Genomic DNA, 22,392 nt, shown 5'->3' with positions numbered 1-22,392 from the left:
TACGCCGACCGCATGAAATTGACGAGGAAGCCAACAACCTTCAGAACCGCAATTTAGAAGTCGACGAAGACTTGGCCAACATTGAGGGTCGCAACGAAGACCAGAACAAAAAGAATTCGGATTCTGCAGCCAATGCTCGTGTAGACAAGGAGAAGAATGAGGTCAAAGATATCCAGGCCGCGCAAAGGGCACAACACCAGGCGGCCAAACAAAGCGAGGATCGTGAGCGAAAAGAGATTGATGACGCGCGTCAAAGGGAGAAAGCAGCTACCAATTCTCGAGACAAGGCGGCAGCCAAGAAGGATAAGGCCAAAGAACAAGCGGAACTAAACAATGTGAAGCAACAGAACCAGAAGGACAAGGCCCGCCTTCAGAATGAAAAGAACAAGGAGAAGCAGGAGTTGGAAGACGCTAGGCGAGCGCAGAGGGGCAATAACCGTGTTGTAGATACCCAGTACCCCGGATCTCTCGGAAACTACTACAGTCCCACAAAACGGTCTGAGACCTACGACAAGGACCTCACATACAAAATGCCTGAGGTCCAATCAAAGGGCTACCATGATGACTATGCGACACAAAGGGCTAATGAGGATGAGCGAGTTCGCAAGGCGTACCTCGCTAAAGACAACTGCGGCGATCGGAGTCGATACCTGCAAGGAGTGCGACAGCAACAGCTCGATATCATCAGCCAGGCTCAGCACGAAAAGACTCAGAGCCAGGCCCGCGTCAGCGAGCTTCAGCACCAAAAGGCTTACAGTCCTGACAAAGACTCGATCGACCAGCAAATACGGGCAGAGGAACGGCGTCAGCAAGATGCAGACCGAAGAATCAACGGGGCACAAAACAGCAAAGAAGCCCAAGACCAGTTGATTCGGGCAGACGAGAAATGCCGAGACCAACAGGATGCGCTGGTCAGGACCGATCAAGATAGGAAGAACAGGGATGATGAGCTGATCCGCGAGCAACAACAAGCCAAGGCTGCCGAGGACCTGCGCCTTCAGCAGCAGCAAGCCAAAGATGCCGAGTACAGACATCAGCAGCAGCAAGCAAAAGATGCTGAGTACAAGCATCAGCAGCAGCAAGCCAAAGATGCTGAAAACAGACGCATCCAGCAGCAGCAAGCCAAGGATGCCGAGAATAGACGTATCCAGCAGCAGCAAGCAAAAGATGCTGAGTACAAGCATCAGCAACAGCAAGCCAAAGACGCGGAGGACAGGCGTGTCCAGCAGCAGCAAGCAAAAGATGCTGAGGACAGGCGTATCCAGCAGCAGCAAGCCAAGGATGCTGAGTACAAGCATCAGCAGCAGCAAGCCAAAGATGCTGAGAACAGACGTATCCAGCAACAGCAAGCCAAGGATGCCGAGAATAGACGTATCCAGCAGCAGCAAACCAAGGATGCTGAGTACAAGCATCAGCAACAGCAAGCCAAGGATGCTGAAAACAGACGCATCCAGCAGCAGCAGGCCAAGAATGCTGATCAGAAACAGCGTGAACAGCAGCGAAAGGAAGACCAGAGGCGCATTGATCAGGAGCGTCAAAAGAATCAGCAGCGTAAGGAGGAGGCGGATAGGCTCAGAGAGCAGCAGCGCCAAAGCGACAACAAGCGCAAGGCGAAAGATGGCAGCTGAGGCTATGAGGCTTGTTCCGAGTTTTGGCCTTTGGATCAGTAATGACACGCGATCCAAGTCTTTGGCGTTGTGTGTGATACGTGGGGGTTTCTACTTCCTTGTGGACCACTGGTCAGTTGTTAATTGGGATAGTAATGACAAAAAGTGATTCTTCTCCACAACATTGGCTATAGACTTGAGGTATCTGTCAGTATGAGGACTAGAGTATCATAATCCTGCTTGGTGGTGAAGATACAAGGGGACAACGAACGCAAACTGGAAACGCAGACATCAGCCCGCGCGGTCGCTATGGCTGTGGCTCGGCAGCTGAGGTTCGTTTCTTCTCCTTCTCAAGTAGATCGAAAAGTGACCCTTCTGGCACATCGTCGCGGTCCATGAAAACCTCAACCATTCGTAGCCCTTTCCCATTTGACGGCATCTCACCAAATATTGTTTCAAGTTCTCCCCAGGTTCTCGCCGACCGGACATACGTCTCCGCGCTGCCTCCAAAAAAGGCGGGCGCCTGCAGATAACGCCAGGAGGCAACATCATTATACGGTTGCTCCAAGCCGTGTATGCATCGCTCAATGGTGTACCCGTCGTTGTTGACGAGGAAGATGATGACGTCCAGGTCGTGACGAATGATGGTTGAAATCTCTTGGACGGTCATTTGAAAGCTACCATCGCCGATGAAGAGGATCGTGCGCGCGTCCTCGATCTTGTGGTATCGGTCCGACTTTACGAGTTCTCGCTGTGCTAGGGCGGCGCCTTGCGCAGCTGGAAGCATGTAACCGATGGAGAGCCAAGTAGCTGGGACGAAGAGTCTAGTATGGACTGGCAGCGGCAGCAACCGGCAGCCATGACCAGATGTGCCCGTCTCTCCAAGAATGATGTCTCCTGGGCGGATGAGATTGGATACAAGGTGCCAGAACCTGGAATGGCTTATCTTTCCCTCCCTAGGGACTTGCGAGAAGCGGATGCTGTAGTCTCGAGGGAGATCCGGGTAGGGTGCATATTGATAGGGCTTCAGAACATCCAGCTTCTGGAGAAGCGAAGTCATGACGCTCTTGGCATCCAAGTCTCGGAAGACCTGGTCGGCCACCCTCACTTGTCTGTCGTAGAAGAGCACTGAAACGTCTGTCTTCGGGATGCTGGAGAAGGCGGAGGTGTTTGTTGAGCTGAAGTGAGGCCCAAAACACAAAACAAGGTCCGCACGGTCAACGAAATTCTTCTCAGCCTGCTTGGCAAACTTCCCTGAATATACTCCATGAAAATTCGGCAGGGTCTCGTTGACTAGAGATTTCCCAAAACTACTCGTCCATGTAGGCCAGCCAGTGGCTTTAACCAGTTGATTAACCTCTTCAATGATGCCTAGAGGCCTCACTTCCCCGTCGACAAGAATCATTGGCTGCTTCGCTTTTCGTATCCTCTCCAATACCACCTCCAAAGCAGCCTGGGTCGCCGAAGTTGTTACAGAGCCCGGAACCTGGATAGGGGTCTGCAACTTAACGGCCGAAACGGGGACGGCCACCAGGTCCTGAGGGAATTCAATATAGACTGGCCGGCTCTGAATGAGGCACTGCTTCAGCGCTTCATCGACTTGGTCCGGTGCAAGCAGGGCATTTCGCAGGTCCGCCTGCGCGACGGTAACGTGGGCATGCATTTGCGCAAATCGCCTATATTCCCCATCGTTGAACCCGTGATGTATCATGAGGCGGGCATCCTGCGTGTCCCTAGAGGGGGTGCCGACGATGTGAACAACTGCCGCGCGTTCTGCGTATGCACCGGCGATGGCGTTGATCGCCGAGAGCTCGCCGACCCCAGAAGTCGTGATGAGGGCTCCGATGCCCTTGATGCGAGCGTATCCGTCCGCTGCGTACCCGGCGTTGAGCTCATTGGTATTGCCGACCCATAGCAGCCCCGCCGGTTCGACGTGGTCGAGGAGGTGCAGGTTGAAGTCCCCCGGGACACCGTGGATGGCACCTATGCCGAGCTGGTGTAAGCGGGCGAAGAGGTACTCCGCCAGCTTCACCGTGGGCCGACTGTCGTCGCGCGATTGAGACATCTTTTTTTCTTTTCTTTTCTGACGTGTTTGATGAATCAGACGGGAACCGAAGAGGCGGCAGCAGTCCTCGGATGATGAGAAATCTTAGTTTCCCATGTGCATAGTAGATCAGCCTAGTGGCAGTTTCCCCTCATCTTAGTTCGAGAATCACGGCTATGACAGCGCCCGTGATATGCGGGGCACCTGTGTAACTCATTCCGGTACTCCAGCGGCATGCACCGGTACATATCTAGTCCATCTTTTTGTTTATGCCCACGTGAACATGCTTCAGCCAACCCGATATGCGAAGATCACAAGTCGGGATTCGAAGGGAGTTGCAGGCATAGGCAAGAGGCCTGCAACGTGTTCGATAAAGGAATAGCGAAGTTGTGAGCGGGACAGCCATATACTGCCGAAGGTGGTTGAGCGGAGATTAAGAATGAGACCGCGGCCCAAGGACTGCATGGCTCTACTCTTGGTCTGGATTGAACGCCATTTAGGAAAAAGGAAAAAAGAAGAAGAAAAAAAAAAAACTCTAGCCAAGAACCAGAATGACTTCATTAGAAACACGTCGCGATAGGCGCAGCTCCCCGCCTGAATCTTTGTTTGTTTCGACATCTCAAAAACACCGTCTGGGCATGATCCACAAGGCTTGCAGGATGTCAGCTTTGGAGGCTGATCGGCCTGGCCGTGTCCATGAGATGTCTATTACAGAATCGGTCAGTGGAGAGTCGCGTTATCAGTCGGAGAAACATGCGGTCAAGATCATTCAGGTCTTCGCACAAACTGTCCACGCAGGCTGGACAGACCCTGCCACGAGTTGGGACCAATCGCATTACAAAATTCAAGCCATCATCCACCTAGTAGTAATGCGACCAGAGGTAAGTCGACAGCAAAGGCATTAACTTTCAACCTCATTCTCTTTTCCGCTTTTTGCGTCTTGCAGTAGGGTTGCCCGTCAAGCCAGATATCTGCCCAGAGGCAGCGGAGTGCTCGTAGTCCCAAGTAAGTTACATTTAACATGGACGAGACCTGAGATGCACGACAGACAGCATGTATGAGAGCATCTGGAAGGTTGGAGTATGAGAAAGAGGAGCACGAGGATCGAAGCGAGATAAATGCTTGGTTTGCCGGGCCGGGTGATTGACTCAGTCGCGACCCAGTTCCAAGAGGGCCTTGTCCTGGTGTGTGATACGGATGCGTGTACGGAGTAAAGACGCGAGTTTGTTCTTTTGGCTCCGGCTATGTCCGCATCCTCACACCCAGGGTCTCCTCTCGAGGTTTGAGCAGTGTCTTGACTCGGGAGGATCGACTGGGGCGCGGATACGAGGGATACACTAGGCCACAATCACTAGAATCATACCAAGGTAGTTTTTTATCCAGTTTGGTTGTTTCTGGGACCTCCGGAAACAGCTGCTGATCTTTGGCCATGGCGTTGGGCGTTCGGACGAGAGGACGGTAGAACTGTGGAACTGGTTAGGCCCAGGAGGGGGGGAAAGAACGGATAGCTGATCGCTCGAAAAAAAATGGGATGGTTGACGATCATCCAAGCTTTCTGGAAACCCTCTTGGCCAGTAATGCACAATTCCGATCCCATCCATCCACCTTGGGTTGCTAGGACAGGCGGGAAATAACAATACATAGTACTCCGTAATGTTAACAACAAGGTTGTCAGGCTGGGAAGGTAGCGGTTAACAGGCAGACACATTGCGGGGCAGCACTTGAGTCATCAAAGTACCTCTTAAAGTCTCTCGCTTAATTCTGCACAGACATATGCACAGACCAGCTTACCCTTTTCCTACAGAAAAAAGAAGAAAACAGAGATATCTCTATTAGCTTAAGGTATATCTAGAATTTAGTAACACAAATCAACTTTTTAGAGAAACTTACCCCTAGAGACAGTCTCCTATATATAGAGGATACTAGGCATAGTATAAAGGGTGTAGTATATACTATTAAAAAAGCTTTTTTTTTTCTTGTTGACTTAGTGTTAAAATTTTGAAGTTGGTGGTGTAGAGAATTTGGAGTTGGTGGTGTGGGGACAAAAGTGACTTAAGAGGAGGTGGGTCAGTACTTTGAGATAGTCTGAGATGCTAAGGTTTGACCCGCAAAGTGTCTGCCTGTTAACCGCTACCGCTGGGAACTGGGTAGGCGGGGTGAGATGGATACATGTCTCCATAGAATACCTATTTCTGTCCCAACATGACATGAAAGTTTTGGGGACAGGAGGCTGTCCGAACACGGGCTCTCCGGCTTGGGCAGGGTAACGGTTCTGATCAGGCCATTAGAACCGGGAGCGGCAAACGAGGAGAGCGTTGTTTCTCAGGAGGAGATGAGTTGCACCGCGAACAAACAGCCCTTTCTCTACTCCGTACCGTCATAGCTACACTACGTTGCCAGACAGCGCAGGCAAACTATAGTAGAGGACCTCTACGGAGGCAGTTGACCACAGCGATGACGATCGCGCGTGTTCTGACGGAAAGCCGGCGAATCGCGGGGTCATTCGCCTCTGAGCTAAACCTCAGCCGAGGGGCTTGAACGGCGGAGTTGTAGAGAGCACTAGGGATGATGCACTGATCAGCGTCGACCGAGTTATTAATAGTTAAGGTTCGTCGGCATGATGGAGGGCCAAGGCTGGTGGCGTTGGGTTCGGGTAAACTACCGTAGAATCTCTCTCTGGACGGTCCCAACCCCCCTTTCAGAGTACCTAGCGTCCGGGACCCAATTGCCTCTCTACCTGCATGCTACGTTGCCTCCCCCTAATAGCGAGCGGTGTTTGCCTCCCCGGGAGAATGTGACCCTTCGGCCCTTCGGGGGCATGTAACCTACGCAGGGAAAGGTGGAGAGTAGACTACCCACCTATGCCATCCATGTGTTGAGACATTCGGTGGTATGTGCTGACGCCTTGTAACACGCCTGCTATGTCCTGTAGATGCTCTCTGTAGCGCGCGCATGGGTTGCGACGCGGCTTTGAGGTGGGCGATCCAGGGATGTTGGCAGTATAGTTTCCATACATAGCCACCAAACAGCTGTGACAGCCCAGCCTCCCCCTTCCCCATCCAGCGGCCCATTCATCATCTATGTGAGTTTCCCGGGTTAATGAAATGACGGCCCAAACCAATAGGGTGCTTTGCAGGCTCCATCTGCAGATGCTGCGCTTGCTTGTGTTGTCTCCTTAACGGTGTCGTCAGCTTGGTCACGGATACTACGTACGCAAACTATGACCTACCACGAGCTGTACGGAGTAGAAGAAGGGTTGATCAGAGTTACGGGGCCAACGGGATGGCGCAGCAGACGGTAGCGGCAATGCCGAGAGAGACGGATAGCCCATCGCCAAGCCCAAGCCCTGCCCAATAGCAGTAGACTGACTATTACTCTCCCCGCCTTTGTTGAGGCTCCTCTCGTATTTGCCATGTTCCCTCCCTATAGGCACACTATACTAGAGGTCTCTATGATGTCAATCGGCTCTGCACTGCCCATGATTGGCATCACGAAAAAGATCTCCGCTGGGCGGAGCACCCCCGCGCAGCCTTGCCCCTGCACCCCATGATTAGTTACGAGGTGATGGTTGACGGACGGGACGGGGTTCCTGAGAAAGCTCTGATGGCACCACGACAACCGGTGGGTATTGCCATTGTGAGCCATCTTTGATATAAAAGGGATTGGATAGAGCCGCCGTAATACCGGTTGTGACACCTCTCACTCATTCCATCTTCGCCCTCATCAACAGTCACTCAACTCTAATACCGATCTAATAATCAACCGACCACACCAGTCTTTACATCCACACTCACTCGAACAACACCCAACCCTATTACCAGTATGCAGTTCACCAACGCCCTCGTTGCGGCCACCTTGGCCTCCGCCGTCTCTGGCGCCTCCATCCCTTCGCAAGTCTACGCCCGTCAGAACGGAACGGCCAACAGCACGCTGCCCGCCTACTTCAAGCTCCAAGTCGTTGCCATCGACACACCTCTCCACCTGCAGCACTTCCAGGCGGCCCAGAGCAGCATCTTCGTCGGGCTCCCCAAGCAGAACGCCACCTGCGACATCACCCCGGACCAGCCTACCGAGCAGGAGGCCACCTTCACCTTGGACTCTGAGGACAACGGACTCTACCTCTACGCCGCCTCGACGACGCCCCAGCAGCTCTTCGCCGACCTCTCCGGCATGGGTCAGGGCAAGCTCGGCTACACCACCGGCGCACAGCCTGCCCCCCGCAACGCCCAGCGCACCGGCTGGGAGCTCGACGAGGCTGGCCACCTGATGTTCGATAACGCCGGCTTCACCGCCTGCCCCAACAGCATCGAGGGCTCATGGAGCGTCTGGGTTTACAACAGCATTGACAACCCCGGCGGCAACAAGGACTGCGTCCGCATCGCCGCCCGCCCCGTCGCGATCCCCAAGCCCAACGGCTGCAGTTACACCTCCTAAGCGGGGGTGCATATCGTGCTTGACAACGAGCAACTCACCCTGTGAGAATCGATAGCGGTTAGACAAAATAATAACGGACCAAAAGGTGGGGGGAGGGCATGACGGCCAGCCCCTGTGATATCTATATAATGGCGGGGGGGAGGGGATAGGTTTTGTATTCTTGCCATGGCATAGCATGGCCGACATGGGCACGTATGTGCTTTTAGTGTCTTCTATACCTAAAATAACATCACATTTCTCACGCATTAATTTTGCTACAAAAACTTTGTTTTTTCTAACACGATGTGACCGTCACATGTTCGACTTTGTGGTTTTGGGACACCCGACTCGTGTACGTGCATGCGCCTCAACTCTCTCATTTAACAGGGGACCTGTCATCCTGGTCGGCTGCTGCAGCCAAGGGAGAAAATATCGCTGGTTCCTTTGATTGGCAATGCTTCGGTCGTCCTTGGCACGGGGTGTATGTACTCTCGGTTGTCCACGTCTGAGGGGCCCGAAGGAAGAATGTCTTACTGGGGGGATGCAACGACGAGTGGTAGCTAGCGATCGGTCGCGGACACTCATCCCGTCACCACAACCACAATTGAAATGGAGAAAATAGGTAGGTGAAGAGAATGGATTTCGGCAGCCTAGCCCTACCCCGTCTAACCCTCAACCGCGGCGATGCCCTCCTTGTCCCCCTCTAGCTTGGCCTTGGAGAAATCCGGGTCGTTCGTCGGCAGCTCCACGTGCCACTTTGACATCTGCGCCGCGCTGATCTCGACGTCGCCGTCCGTCCCGAGGGACAGGATGTGGCCGCCCTGGGTCCGGTCCTCGGTGATGAAGTGCAGGTGGTCGCCGGCGACGCTGATGCCCATGGTGTACTCGGGGGAACGGAAGCCGATGACATAACCGCGCACCGGCTCCTCGAAGGTATGCGAGACCTGGTTCCTGCCGACCTCCATCAGGCCCTCGCCCGGCCTGGTCTGGCCGGCGGCGGTGCGCACCGTGATGCCCTTGAAGACGCCCTCGATGCGGATGGCCAGGAAGAAGTTGCGCGAGTCGGGGAAGCGGCTGGACAGGTGGGCGAAGAGGGCCTTCTTGTCGGCGAAGGCGGCCTTGAAGGTGACGGTCGGGCGGAAGCGGGTGACCATGGCGAAGGGGGCGACGGCGTCCGAGGCAGGGCTCGTGTCGACGGGGGTCACGGTGTTGTCCGACTTCATCTGGTAGAGCTTGCCGTCGAGCATGACCATCTCGCCGCGCATGTAGCGGAACGTGCCGAGGCCGTGGTCCCCGTGGGAGACGAGCTCCGAGATCGGCAGGCCCTCGGAGGCGACGCCGTCCATGAGGGCCGAGATGATGGAGTACTGGAAGACCTCGTTGACGGCCATGCTTTTGTTGGGATGAAGGATGGATGAGCGAAGTCGAGAGAGAGAGAGAGAGAGAGAGAGAGACGAGGTAAAGATGAGAGAGCCCAAGGTTTAGTAATTGAGCAAATAGAGTTTAGGTAATTAGACTTTCCGTCTGAAAGGGATATACCGACTCGACTACGGTAGGTAGACTAACCCTAACCCTCGCACCTTGGGAACTGCCTTCTTGTCTGTCTCTGGTTCCTGATTTGTTGAGCCATCAACAGATACGCCTTCCTGGTCCCACACGACGACTTTGGGCTGTTGGGCGCTGACGTCAGTCGCACGGCATGGCATCGTCGGCATCGTCAGCATCACCGCCTCACATACACATACACATACACACACATACACATAGACACACTCTCTCCCCCTCTCCCTCTCTGCCTGTTCCTCTCTGTCATCGTGCCGTCGTGCCGTCATTGAGAGATATTAAATCCTGCTGCATGCGTGCTTATCAACGTTTTTCGCCAGAGTCCTTTTGTGTTTGACGAAAACGGCCTACTTCCCCCAACATTCATTCCATCATCAGAGCGCTTGATTGTTAAATGCCACCCTTTTCCCAAACACTTGATTGACCCAGCCGGGCTCTCGTCCCGCTAAGAAACCTCTAATAGCCTACTGCATCGCCGAAAAATGTCGACAGAAACAGTCGACGTCGTTATCGACTCCCTCGTCAACGCCGGCGTCACCCACATCTTCGGCGTCCCGGGTGCCAAGATCGACTCCGTCTTCAACGCCCTCACCGACCGTCCCGAGATCAAGCTCGTCGTCTGCCGCCATGAGCAGAACGCCGCCTTCATCGCCGGCGCCATCGGCAGGATCACAGGCAGACCCGGCGTCTGCATAGCCACCTCCGGCCCCGGCACCAGCAACCTGGTTACCGGTCTCGTGACCGCCAACGACGAGGGAGCCCCCGTCGTCGCCCTCGTCGGCGACGTCAAGCGCATCCAGGCCGCCAAGAAGACGCACCAGAGTCTGCGCGGCGTTGCGCTGCTCGAGCCCGTCACCAAGAAAGCCACCGGCGCCGTGCATCCCGACCAGATCTCGGAAATCATGCTCGACGCCTTCAGGACCGCTGCCGCCCACCCCCAAGGCGCCACCGTCGTGAGCCTGCCAACCGACATCATGACGGTCGGCACCAAGACCTCCATCCCTGCGTTGCCGCCGAACGCCTTCATCCCGCCCCAGTACGGCACGTCTCCGTCCGCTTCCCTGAGCCGCGCCGCGTCCATGATCCAAAACGCAAAGTTTCCCGTGCTGTTCCTCGGCACCAGGGCAGCCACCCCAGAGGCCGTCCAGGCCGTCCATGGATTCCTGCGGAAGCACCCGATTCCCGTTGTCGAGACCTTCCAGGCGGCCGGTTCTATCAGCCGAGAGCTGGCCCATCTCTTCTTCGGCCGCATCGGTCTCTTCCGCAACCAGCCGGGCGACAAGCTCCTTGCCCAGGCTGATCTCGTCATCGTCGCGGGCTACGACCAGTCGGAGTACGACGCCGATGCTTGGCATAAGAACCAAAGCCTCGAGATCCTCCACCTCGACTGGATCCCCGCCGACTACGGCACCTTCTACAACCCCAAGCTCGAGCTCGTGGGCTCCATTGCCGCCAATGTCAAGGCCCTCAGCGACATGCTCGCAAACGTTTCCCGGCCACAAGAGTCCGAGCTGGCAAAGGCCATCTTTACCGAATTCCACGCCTGGGAGCAGAGCCCTGAGGCCCTTGGCCGAACGGGCGACGGCCCGGTTCACCCTCTCTACTTCATCAAGCTGATGCAGGGCATGCTGCCCCCGTCGCCAACCGTTGCGTCTGACGTAGGCAGCATGTACATCTGGCTCTCCCGCTTCTACTTCGCCTACAGCCCCAAGTCCTTCCTCGTCTCCAACGTCCAGCAGACCCTCGGCGTCGCCCTGCCCTGGGCCATCGGCGCATCAATGGCCCAAGATCCGCCGTGCTCGCGGAAAGTCATCAGCATCAGCGGCGACGGCGGTTTCCTCTACAGCGGACAGGAGCTGGTGACTGCCGTGCGGCACGGGTGCAACATCACGCACTTCATCTGGAACGACGGAAAGTATAACATGGTGGAGTTTCAGGAGGTGGACAAGTACGGACGCAGTTCAGGCGTCGACCTGGGAGGGGTCGATTTCGTCAAGTACGCCGAGGCGTTTGGCGCCAAAGGCTTGCGCGTCAGCCGTTCGTCGGAACTGGAGGCTGTCATGAAGGAGGCGCTGAGCCACCAGGGGGTGTGCGTGGTCGATATTGAGATTGACTACTCGCATAACTCCGAGCTCATGAAGAACGTCATCCAGGACAACATTAGTTAGAGTTTCAAGGGGAATGGATAGAGAAATACTATACAATGCGCAGTTGCGGTCAGCTGGCCGTTCCGTCTGTCTGTCCATCGTATATCAAGCAACCCTTACCTTTTTTCTTTTTCTTTTTCTTGAACCCCCCTCCTTTCCCTTTGCGCCTGAAAGACGCGATAAGCCTCGACGGGAGCTCGGAAAACCTTGCTTTACTATGTCCCCGAAAGGGCACGGCAAACGGAATTGGAATTTGACCCGAGTCTTCACCCTCTTTATTCCTTTAGACGGCCGCCACCCCCGGATTGGTGTAATCTACTTGAAGCCAGAGTGCCGGGTCTGACGCGTCTTATCGAAGACACCGGAGGTTTTACCACATCGTCAGGCCTGCAAAGTCAAAATGCGAGTGTTGGTTGTTACTTAGCCAAACAGACAACTTGGCTTGCCTGGCGCCCTCATCCCTCCTACCCTCCCTAAAGGCTGTTTTGTTTCTGTCGCAGGGGTCAAGAACGGCAAGGCACAATGACCGTCGCTTTGAGCAGAATAGATCCATTCAGCTCTACAAGTCTCCCAAGGACTCAAGGAGATATGTGGTAAACTCCGAGGGTTCCTGTCAACCTGCCCCCCCCCCCCCCCCCCTTCACCCACCTCAAGACCTGGGCACGCACCGCAGCCCGGCCAGAACCGACGAACCCGCCGGCCGGACAGAGCCATTGCAGCGGTACGTACAAGCAGATGGCCAGTTGGTGACCAGAGCTCCAGAAGCGGCCATCTGTTTCGGCTTTGTGCTAATGCCAGCACCTTGAGGTGATTTATAAGCCGTGATTGGTCATGTCTAGCTAGCTCCCGTCAATGCAGATTCATCTCATGACGAAGTGAGGTGACGGCCAATGCATCACGACATTGGCTGTCTAATGATGCAACTTGAGACCCATTGCTGGGAATCGGTAATCAGCTATCGGACGCTCCATCTGTTCCGTTCCGTCTGTCGCAATTCACTCAAATATTGGGCCCCTCTCAACCTGCCAGCTAGTCTTTATATGTAACCAGGGAGAGAGAGAACCGGCCAAGCCCTCAAGTTTCAAAACATTCACGAACCCCGCCTCGCAGCTAGACAGACCAGAGACACATATCGCCTACATTGCCATCCACCGCCATGTCCACCGCCGCCCCCAGGATCAAGCTGTACACTAACCACAGGTGCCCTTGTAAGTGAATCCTAGGACAGCATAAACTCATCATTGGGCCCGTCCCCGTCTATGTTTTACAAAGCCCCCACCCCCACCCCCCCCCATTCCCGACCCCCTTCACACCCTCCTCTCCGTAGAGCACTCCGGTCATGTGCGGAGGAGCACCGGAGCACGGCGATAGAATGCTATCCCAAGACCATCCGCTCCGCGTTCTAACACGACCGCCATCCCAGGGGCTCAACGTGTACACATCGCCCTCGCCGAGCTCGGCCTCCCCTTCGAGGAGGAGATCGTCGACCTCTCGGTGCCCCGCACGCAGGAGTACCTCAAGATCAACCCGCGCGGCCTGGTCCCGTCGCTCTCGTACGACGGCGAGATCGTGACCGAGTCCGCCATCGTCAGCCAGTTCCTCGCCGACGCGCACCCCTCGCACCTCCTCCCCGCCGCGGGCTCCAAGGACGCCGCCCTCCGCCGGGCGCGCGTCAACTTCTTCGTCGACACCTTCTTCAGCAAGGCCAACTCGCTGCTGCTCAAGATGCAGCTTGCCGGTTCCGACGCCGAGGTTCAGGAGTTCGCTGCGAACTACGTCGACGTCATCGCGAAGGAGATCGAGCCGCTCCTGAAGGACGCCGCGCCCTACTTTGGCGGAAGCGATAAGGTCACCTTGGCCGAGGTGAGTGAGTGAGAGAGAGAGAGTGTGTGTGTGTGAGAGAGAGTGAGAGTGAGAGTGAGAGTGAGAGAGAGTGAGAGAGAGAGAGAGTGAGTGAGAGAGAGTGAGTGAGAGAGAGTGAGTGAGTGAGAGATAGAGAAGGGGGGAGAGAAGGAGATCCTACTAGTGGCGCGCTGCCCATTGGGGCGACCTTGCGTGGAATTACCAAAGGGAAACGGACACATGCTGAGAAAAAGTACGCGTGCTAGGTTCTCACCGGCTCCTTTACCCTAAGGCTCGTCAGCTTCGCAAAGCACGGCCTCATCCCGGAGAGCGTCCTCAGTTCCCTGGAGCAGAAGGCCCCCAACTTCTACAAGTGGGCTCAGGCAGTGAACAACACGCCCAGCGTCAATGGAATCTACGACGAGGAGAAGGTCGTCGAGCTTACGAAGCAAAGACTGGCCAACATGAAGGCTGCGAAAGTTTGAAAAGAGGAACCTCGGCCCCCCCCCCCCCCCCCTACGTCACCTCGTAACCCCCTCGTCCCCCTCCCATAAAGTCATTACGAAATAGCGTCCTGTCGCAGGGCTTTCCGGAAGTATAGCGGTTCAGTCTAGTTAGCATCAGAAAATACTTTGTTCCCTTTGGGTGCCGCCTCACTTTTTGAGTTGGTCATTCCCACTTCGGGATGAAGGTCTGCTGACAGGAAAAAGCCGATGGATCGAGCGTTTATCGCGAGGCGTGTCATTGTGAAAGACTGTTCTTTTGGCTGGTTTTGGGAAGCGTCTTCCGAAAGACCTATTCCGGCAGGTTCAGTTATCAAAATACATGCTACTGTGTTTCTATCCAGAGACCTTCCATTTTGTGTCCAGCCTTGGCTGCGTATCTCAGTTGTCGATAGACCGTGTAATCAACAAGTGAAAGCCACGCCAGCAGGCTTTCGGATTTCTTTTTCAGCGAGGACTTATTTGATACTGTGCCATTTTTTCAGATCGCGCCTTTGAAACCAGTTAAAACTACATGTGCTTTCTGACGGTCTGCCCGTGCAGGCTATTGGCCTTAGCAGACACATAGTTTCAGCGACAAATGATCACCGTACGAGCAGGACAATGCTTCAAGCACTATACGGGATTGTCTCCAACGCCCTGGTCAACCCGGGAGCCGTTGATCAGCTTGTTTTGCTATTTACCCACTCCCCCCCCTCCTTCGCCAGCCTTTCGCAGTAGGCAACACCTCATCATCTGGTGTAAGCGAAGCTAGATAGTGAAACTACAATCCCATCATGACCAGAAGGCCAATTACTAGAATACCGAACTGCACAGGAGGCAGAAAACCTAATCGTGGTGGGTTAACTGCCGATGTTTGATATTCACATGGCTAATGCAAGAGCCAGCTGGTTTGGTAGAAAGTCTAAAACCATTTCAGGCTATAGGAGCTTTCCACGGTTGCCCTCGTCACAAGAAGACAAGTCCGAAGTATCACTTGGCACACAGCTCCGTCGTTCGACCAGAATCGCCTCCGAGAGGCAGCACCGACTCGGTGTCTGACGCGGTATCCGTCAAGACTGCGCGTACGCTTGACGCCGCTCTGGAGGGAATCTGCATGCGCTAATGGCCGAGACCATGTCCCGCTGGTTTGACTTTCTCGTTCCCAGAAAAGGGTAGGAGGAATTTCCTAGTTCAAGACGGAGCTTGGGGCCCCCCAGATAGTTTTTCCCAGGATCAAGCTCACAGCGAGCGGAAACCGATTGGAGGTCAAGGCCAAACGCGCCCACGACACTGCAGCTTCGTTCGCGGGAGGAGGGAGAGTATGGACGAAAAAGAAAAAGCGAATATACGCCGCCGCCTTCTCCTGGAAATCCGCCATCACTCCCAGCACGTCCATCTTACAACGATATCATATTCCAGACTATAATATTAACCCGAACCCTGACCTCTGCCCTGTTAGATTCTACGGGACAGTAATTCATTCGGTAGAGTTTCTATATGGATTAAAGTAGATAAGGATGTTAATGAGGGGCTATTGAAATAGAATATGGGACCGTCTAGAGTTCAGCGGCGGATGAGCAGGAGTGGGCGGCGGGATATCACAGCCTAAATGAAAAGACACGATTCGGACCCGACCCCTCCCCAAGAATCTGACCAAGCGGAAGAGGGTTCCTCGACAGCCCCGGCGGCGGCCCCCCACACACACACACCGAATATCGAGCAAAGGGCAATTTATCTCCAGATGCTGTTGAGGACGACCAGCGTCGGATTGTGTGACAGGTTTCGTTTCTGTTGGAAGAGGGGGGTCGCAGGAATACATCGAAGTCTAAAAAGAGTTTCTACTTGGCCACAGCGGGAACAGCTGCAAACCAGACCAAGCATTGACCCCCCTCTGCTTCCAGGCATTGGCCTCGGAGCCTTTCTCCAGTATCAACTATGAGTGGTTGGTTTGATGGGGGAATAGATAGACAATGGACGTGAGAGGCTTGGCATCCTTCTCGAAGCTGTCCACCGAAACACGCCAAGCGTACAACATCAGGCTGTACATGTACCTACATCCCAGCCGGATAGAAAGCAGGGATGGCGCTGCGGAGGAGCTGGGACGGGCGCAACTCTAGACTGCCTTGCACTAGTAAACTACAACCCGATGCCATGAGGACACGGGCTTTGCAGCCCGGCGTATGGCATATTGCTGGGCGAGAGGACGACTGGAAAGGAGGGGGCTATCATGCAACTCGGCCGCTTGTCGACCGACAATACATAGGGCACATACTAGATACTTCAAGCCAGATACATACACACAGACGCAGGTCCAATGAAATTCCTGGCACAGAAAGCCAGACGCACACCTTATCCTCCTCGGAGCTTTCGTCCCAGCACACACAAGACCATGCAACGCCTTAGCCATTGGTGCGGAGCCGCAACGTAAGGGGGGCGGAAAGCTTGGTACGCTTGGTCCGCCACAGAGGCCCATTCGCGTTGTTTTCCGCAGCTGTCCAAGCCGTACCGTCTGAAGCAGAGACTAGTCATCCTTGAAATCCCAAGCTTCAATGGGCGAACCTGTCCAGCTGCGAACGGTACCCTTGGGGAGGAGATGGGGAGGCGTTGATAACATCGTTTCTTCCCACCCCCCGCATCGACCCGGACTGCTTGTATCTCCAGCCGACTGCATCCCATGAAAAGCTCAGCCAAGACGGGGAAAACCCATTTTGCTGTTTTCTAAACCTGATACCCGGGGAATTGGTAACGTGCCCGCCCCCAGCGTGTGGCGAGCTGGCTGGCGCCTTGCCCTGCTGACGTCGATAGCGTCGCTTCGACCCGCAGATCTGCCAACGTCCAACCTGCATGGAGTTACGCGCGCCAGCGGCGGCAACGGATCACTACTTTGCTACTTCGATATGAGGTCACTAATATCGGCGGCGGCCTCAGTTGGCCTGCTATGGATCGTGTGTTTTGCTTTCTCGATAGCCGGCGTCGCCGGGGACGATCATCGAGAAATTTACGCCGAACAAAACGTGCAGCTGCTCGCGAGACAGCAGTTGCCTGACCTCAGCAACATATCAACGTGTGGAGTGAGTGGTAGATAGAGCAGCGGTCGGGGGCATAGACTAGTCCACTTTGGCTAACACCATTCCACACTCAGTTGAACTGCCTCGTTCAGGGTATCCAGGGGGTCGGATGCGACCTTACCAACACGACATGCTCCTGCGAAAGTACCGATCTGGGCCAACTGGTTGTCCCTTGCCTGTTGGACAACTGCACAATGCAAGATTCTCTAGGTGGGTGACCTAGAACCGGACGCTGGCGCGCCTGATGCCCCAGAGACGGAAGGGAACGCTGACCACAGTGGCAGACCTCGCGAAGCTCCAGGCCAAACAGTGCAACCTCCCACACGAATCCCAGACGACAAAGGTTCTCGCGATCCTCATTACGGTGTTCGCAACTGCATCCGTTGCTGTTGGCTTGCGGCTTGTTGCAAAGAACATGGCGAAGACATGGAGTCTGGATGATGCCCTGATAATCTCCGCCTTGGTGAGCACACAAAACCCATTTAGATATGAGTATGGCACCTGCGAGCTAACACATTCTACAGGCTCTCTGTATTGCCCCCGTGACCTTTATAATACTGAGTATGTTCCATGGTATCCGGGCATTGTTGGTACGAGAATGCAGCTGACAGGCCGCAGTGGTAAAACAAGGATTTGGGACGCATATTTACGACCTTGAGCCGGGCGACCTGTCCGACATATTACGACTCCGTGAGTGAGCCATGCAACAATCTTTCTACCCGTGGAGACAGCTGACCCAGATACAAAAGTATACGCTGCCGAAATTGTATATGTCATTGTCTTACTCTTGGCGAAACTCTCCCTGGTCATCTTCTACTTGAAGATCTTCGTCGTAAAAATGTTCCGCATTGCCGCCTACTCACTGATTGGGTTTCTCCTCGTCGGACAGGTCGTCATCGGGTTTCTTACGGTGTTTTCCTGCCACCCCATTGAGAAGTTCTGGAACAGGAACATTCACACGGGCGGCTGTCTCGATGTCAACCAACTGGCATACGCCAATTCTGCCTTGGCCATCATCCAGGACCTGATCATCCTTGCGCTGCCCATAGCGATGCTCCCAGGGCTGCAGATGAACCTCAACAAGAAGATTTCTGTCGCGATTGTCTTCCTTCTCGGCTCGATAGGCTTCATCTCCACAATCATCCGGCTGCAAGTCCTCTCCGTTTTCGGCAACTCCATCGACCCGACGTGGGATTACGCCCCCGTGGTGTGGTGGACGACGGTCGAGCTCGGCGTGGTAATTGTCTGCGCGTGCGCGCCCATGATTCGCAACCTGATCGAGAAGGTGTTCCTGGGATTCACCCTCTTCAGCAAATCGACAAACCAAAAGTCGTCGAATAAGGGCAGCTTTTCGTCCTCGAGCGGCAGCGAGAACTTGAAGAAGATGGGGCATTGTCAGAAGTTCGGGCGAGTCCACAGCCCACTTCAGTTCAGCGATAACTACGTCCGCGATCACATCACCAGATCGGCCGGGCAACCGGTCCCACCGAAAGATGGCCGGACGGTCCCCTTCCGCTACCGAGACATGTATGCCTATCGGGGGTCAGAGACGCCCAAGGTGCTGGAGCCCTCGATACAGCCGTTCGATCTCTCGTGGAGGTCCACGAACCCTTACGGCATCGAGAAGGAGACGCTCAAAGACAGGGTTGGGAAGACGAATTATGACATAGACATTGAGATGCTGGAGAGGAAAGCGAAGAAGGGCGTGATTGTGGAGGAGGTCGAGCACTGTCCTCTCTGCGGGTGGCGGGAATGCGAACACATGTAGCAGCATCGCGCATCTTCCGAATAAATCGTCAAATATCCATTTGATTCTGAATTGAAGCTCACCCAATAGACGTGTTAGCATGGTTGTTGTTGTTCTTGTTATTGTTGTATCGGTAACTCGTCCAACCGGAGGTAGTCCGGTTGGGCCCATAATCCATCCGGCCGGGGCGGGGCCGGTATCCGCCCGGAACAAGCCGGCGAGGGCGGTGTGGGTTATACCCGTTTATGACCGACGACACTAGCTGGCACTGATAACAAAGTATACCATACTCCCTATCATCAACCTTTGCTCGTTATCTTTCTTCTGTCGAAACGGAATAAACAAAGATACGCGGAAATGCGGGGCGTCACACACATCGGGCATGGCGTTCGCGCCTATCTCCTCACTCGAACATTCCCCCGCCCCCCTCCCAAAGCTGCGGTCTTGGTTTGCTCGCCCATCCGTGTGGAAAAGAGAGGCCCGATTCCATCGATTAGAAAAAGCTCATGACCCAGCGATCTTGGAAACACAACCCAAACGGCCGGGCTTTAGCATCGATAAAACAGCCCCTGTAGGGATACGCGCACAAACACCGAACCGTTAAGGTTTGTCGCTTCCGCCGTCGCGTGTTTCGCCAATCCCAAAAAAGCCTCCTCCGAGCCTTGGCTTGAACGAATCTGGGTCGAAAGCCGCGTCGCATCTTGAACTCGCAGCGCGTCCGTGAAACATGCGCGTCCTCTCCCTCCAGTCTCCGAGGCTGCTCACCGCGCCCCTCAGCCTCCTCTTCCTCCTCCAGGTCTCCCCAACAATCGGGTGCGTCAGCGAATGCAGCGCCGCGACTTCGCAAGACCCGATCACCGCCCCGCGGCTGGTGGTCGAGGGGGACGATGGCGTCAGCCTCGCCACGCGGGCCTACTGGATGCGCCAGGCGAACCTGGCGCTCCCCAACCCCTGCCCGTTCGCGGCCTTTGGCTCCGTCGTCGTCAACCACACAGCTGCGGGCTTGGGCGAACTGATCTGCACTGGCGCGAACAACAACAGCGTCTCGGGCAACCCGACGTTTCATGGTGACCCGTCCCAACCCTCCCGGCTCCCTCACCGAGAGCAGGGTCTGCTTCATCCGTTGACCCAGGCGTGCTGACTGTGAAGCAAGGCGAAATGGTGGCCATCAACAACTGCTCCGCGATATTCGTGGACCCCCAGGGACCGTTCAAGATGACGCCGGCCGAGGCCCTCGCCGCCTTCGCTGACCTGACGCTCTACACCAACGCCGAGAGCTGCCCGATGTGCGCGTCGGCGATCCGCTGGGCCGGCTTCAAGGAGTACGTCTACGGCACGAGCATCGACGCCCTCATCGAGAACGGGTGGGGCCAGATTAACGTCAGCTCCAGCTACATCTTTGAGGAGTCGACCGGCCTGCCCCGTCAGACGGGGTTGATTGGTCCGGTCTTGACAAACGAGACGGACGTATTCTTCGGTTGGCAGTACGTGCCTGATGCGCCGTGTCCCCAGGGCTGCTCCAGGGTTCGGGACCGAGGCGTGTGCAGTCCTGCATGAGGTGTCAGAGTTGACCGGAATGTTCTATTCGGGGGATTGGGCCGTGGTACAGCAGCGAACCCCATCCCACTGAGGCAAGACCACATATCTGGCAGGTGACATCGTCCATAATCGCAGCTTGCCGATGTCTCATACATGGACCCAAAGCGTTCATATGTCGTCAGCATTGGCCTCCAGCCACCTGTATGTGAATTGGGTTTCTATGTTAGAGCTCTGGCACTAGTGCGGCGAACTCACGCTTGGCTGGCAGAGATCCAGAGGCACGGAGGTATCTCGCGATAGGAGGCATCTCGCGATATCATATGTCAGTCAACAAACACTAGAGTAGAATACACGAGTAATTTTTCCAACGGGCAATCAACAGAAATCACACCCTGACCGGAATGAAGAGACCTGCAGAATGAAACGCGAATTGACGATCGCTTACGTCTTATTTTAAAACTCGAGGCCCTGCTCTCATGGCAGAGTCCAATGAGGCGATAGTCAGCTACCGTAATCCAAGTAGTTAACAGTCTCAAGCATTGTTTCCATGTGGTTCAAGGATGGCCAGGCTGAGCCGAGTTCGATATGGGAAATGCACTGTAACATAACTTTCCCAACGTAAACATTCGACACGAATCTTGCCTAATTGTTCTTGGAACTTGCAACTTCTAGCGGGATTCCTTCTTGGATATATTGCTTAGTTCGAGGCCGACCCATAATCCTGATCAAACAACCCATCCGGCACCAATGGCTAGCTTGCACTGTCATCGGGAGCACTGCTACTAGCCGAGCGTGATCGCCGCACGTGAGAATCACAAAGATGGCGTGATTGGATAGCCGCTGCTCCGCATCCTGACTCGTCGCACCCGACTTCTCCTCTCAATCTTCAACCTTTACCTCAAAGTTGGGCCAAGAACCGCAGACCTGCTCCAAAAAATGACCATGGTCACACATGCAACGCCTCCAACGCCGCAAAGTGATCTGAAAACAGTCGTCGAATCTAGGACTCGGGAGTGGCACTTCCACATTTATTTCCTACTCCAGTCGCCCAAGGAGACTGCTGCCGCACTCGCCCTCCGTGATGCCGTCTTGAAGCTGCGCCGTGATGGTAAGTTGGACGAATGATACACGAGACAGGAGGCGTGGCATTGCGAGTCACTGAACTCTCTCACTAGGCGCCTTCGTTGCTGTTCCCTTGTTCAGGGTTAACGAGCATCCCATGGGACCGCACCCCGCAGGATCATATGAAAGTGAGTCAAGTTAGCTTATAGGATAAGATTGGACGTAGTGGATTGACTTGGGTTGTATAGTCTGGGTGCCGGACTCTTCATTCTCCGACGTGTTCTTCTACTTGGCGTCGAACCGAGGCAACTTGAGGTGAGTTCGTTTTGGGCCTCTTCCTTAACGCAGCCTTACGATCAATCTCGCTCAGCAATTACGGTTAAAATGTCCTTGGGCATCTTTCTAACACGTTCAAGTGTCCTCGTCCACCCTCTAACTTCAAGCCAACGACGAGATCACGAGACCCGGAACGCCTGGATGGGTACGCCGTGGCCGATTTACTTGGATGTTCTGCCGGCTGAGGGTGACATTCCACTTCAATACCCGGAACTGGGACTGGGATGGTCCACGTCCCCTAAACAGGAAATTTCCTTGGAGGAGCGGCGTCGGAAAGGCGCGGAAGTTGAGGCTTTACTGGCCAACGATCCAGAAGCTGCTCCTGCGCCCAAGGATCTGTGACAATCTGATTTGCTCAAGACACTGCGTCAAGGCCTATCGATGTCAAGAGTACCAAGGACGGTGATTTCAAACCGAGTTCGAGGCAATAGAAGCCTGGCTAGGCTCCAAGCCAAATAAGGAAGCGAAAGCTGTGGCAACCCAGCATCAATGGAAATCAGTCAGGTTCTTGTCTGCATCCGTTCTGGGAACAAGTAGTG

The 22,392-nt window shown here is 54.8% G+C and overlaps 10 protein-coding genes across 10 annotated transcripts; 8 read left to right on the top strand and 2 right to left on the bottom strand.

Moving 5' to 3' along the window:
- Positions 1-1,025: 1,025 nt before the first annotated feature.
- Positions 1,026-1,499, top strand: LY79DRAFT_482048 (uncharacterized protein; the record flags this gene model as incomplete). The annotated part of the gene is made up of 1 exon (XM_060553273.1): positions 1,026-1,499. A coding segment is annotated over one exon (474 nt), but the record flags the coding sequence as incomplete, so codon positions are not given.
- A 415-nt stretch (positions 1,500-1,914) lies between these two features.
- On the bottom strand, positions 1,915-3,672 carry LY79DRAFT_504656 (thiamine pyrophosphate enzyme; the record flags this gene model as incomplete). The annotated part of the gene is made up of 1 exon (XM_060553530.1): positions 1,915-3,672. One exon carries the CDS (start codon positions 3,670-3,672, stop codon positions 1,915-1,917), a length of 1,758 nt encoding a protein of 585 aa, XP_060419958.1.
- Positions 3,673-5,698: 2,026 nt separating this feature from the next.
- Positions 5,699-6,342, top strand: LY79DRAFT_534868 (uncharacterized protein). The gene has a single exon (XM_060556473.1). The coding sequence runs from the start codon at positions 5,742-5,744 to the stop codon at positions 5,916-5,918; it is 177 nt and encodes a 58-aa protein (XP_060419957.1). The 5' UTR covers positions 5,699-5,741; the 3' UTR covers positions 5,919-6,342.
- Positions 6,343-7,337: 995 nt separating this feature from the next.
- Positions 7,338-8,231, top strand: LY79DRAFT_138867 (cell wall protein PhiA). Its single transcript, XM_060550937.1, has one exon. It carries the CDS (start codon positions 7,474-7,476, stop codon positions 8,083-8,085), a length of 612 nt encoding a protein of 203 aa, XP_060419956.1. The 5' UTR covers positions 7,338-7,473; the 3' UTR covers positions 8,086-8,231.
- Positions 8,232-8,729: 498 nt separating this feature from the next.
- Positions 8,730-9,455, bottom strand: LY79DRAFT_505041 (alpha-acetolactate decarboxylase; the record flags this gene model as incomplete). Its single annotated transcript, XM_060553570.1, has 1 exon — positions 8,730-9,455. One exon carries the CDS (start codon positions 9,453-9,455, stop codon positions 8,730-8,732), a length of 726 nt encoding a protein of 241 aa, XP_060419955.1.
- Positions 9,456-10,109: 654 nt separating this feature from the next.
- LY79DRAFT_504872 (acetolactate synthase) lies at positions 10,110-11,795 on the top strand (the record flags this gene model as incomplete). Its single annotated transcript, XM_060553552.1, has 1 exon — positions 10,110-11,795. One exon carries the CDS (start codon positions 10,110-10,112, stop codon positions 11,793-11,795), a length of 1,686 nt encoding a protein of 561 aa, XP_060419954.1.
- An 807-nt stretch (positions 11,796-12,602) lies between these two features.
- Positions 12,603-14,133, top strand: LY79DRAFT_534861 (glutathione S-transferase domain-containing protein). Its single transcript, XM_060556472.1, has 3 exons — positions 12,603-12,982; positions 13,198-13,637; positions 13,883-14,133. Exons 1-3 carry the CDS (start codon positions 12,931-12,933, stop codon positions 14,099-14,101), a joined length of 711 nt encoding a protein of 236 aa, XP_060419953.1. The 5' UTR covers positions 12,603-12,930; the 3' UTR covers positions 14,102-14,133.
- Positions 14,134-16,998: 2,865 nt separating this feature from the next.
- Positions 16,999-18,937, top strand: LY79DRAFT_504778 (CFEM domain-containing protein; the record flags this gene model as incomplete). Its single annotated transcript, XM_060553542.1, has 6 exons — positions 16,999-17,172; positions 17,244-17,379; positions 17,448-17,632; positions 17,694-17,730; positions 17,788-17,859; positions 17,919-18,937. The coding sequence occupies 6 exons, from the start codon at positions 16,999-17,001 to the stop codon at positions 18,935-18,937; spliced, it is 1,623 nt and encodes a 540-aa protein (XP_060419952.1).
- A 706-nt stretch (positions 18,938-19,643) lies between these two features.
- On the top strand, positions 19,644-20,473 carry LY79DRAFT_504803 (cytidine deaminase-like protein; the record flags this gene model as incomplete). The annotated part of the gene is made up of 2 exons (XM_060553544.1): positions 19,644-19,983; positions 20,070-20,473. 2 exons carry the CDS (start codon positions 19,644-19,646, stop codon positions 20,471-20,473), a joined length of 744 nt encoding a protein of 247 aa, XP_060419951.1.
- Positions 20,474-21,391: 918 nt separating this feature from the next.
- On the top strand, positions 21,392-22,195 carry LY79DRAFT_504511 (dopa 4,5-dioxygenase; the record flags this gene model as incomplete). Its single annotated transcript, XM_060553516.1, has 4 exons — positions 21,392-21,563; positions 21,631-21,705; positions 21,766-21,832; positions 21,934-22,195. The coding sequence occupies 4 exons, from the start codon at positions 21,392-21,394 to the stop codon at positions 22,193-22,195; spliced, it is 576 nt and encodes a 191-aa protein (XP_060419950.1).
- Positions 22,196-22,392: the final 197 nt, after the last annotated feature.

The sequence above is a fragment of the Colletotrichum navitas genome (genome assembly GCF_030913465.1).
Source record: "Colletotrichum navitas strain CBS 125086 chromosome Unknown LY79scaffold_2, whole genome shotgun sequence".
NCBI lineage: Eukaryota > Fungi > Ascomycota > Sordariomycetes > Glomerellales > Glomerellaceae > Colletotrichum > Colletotrichum navitas.
Note: the sequence above shows the minus strand (reverse complement) of the source record. Positions and strands in the feature narration are given on the sequence as shown.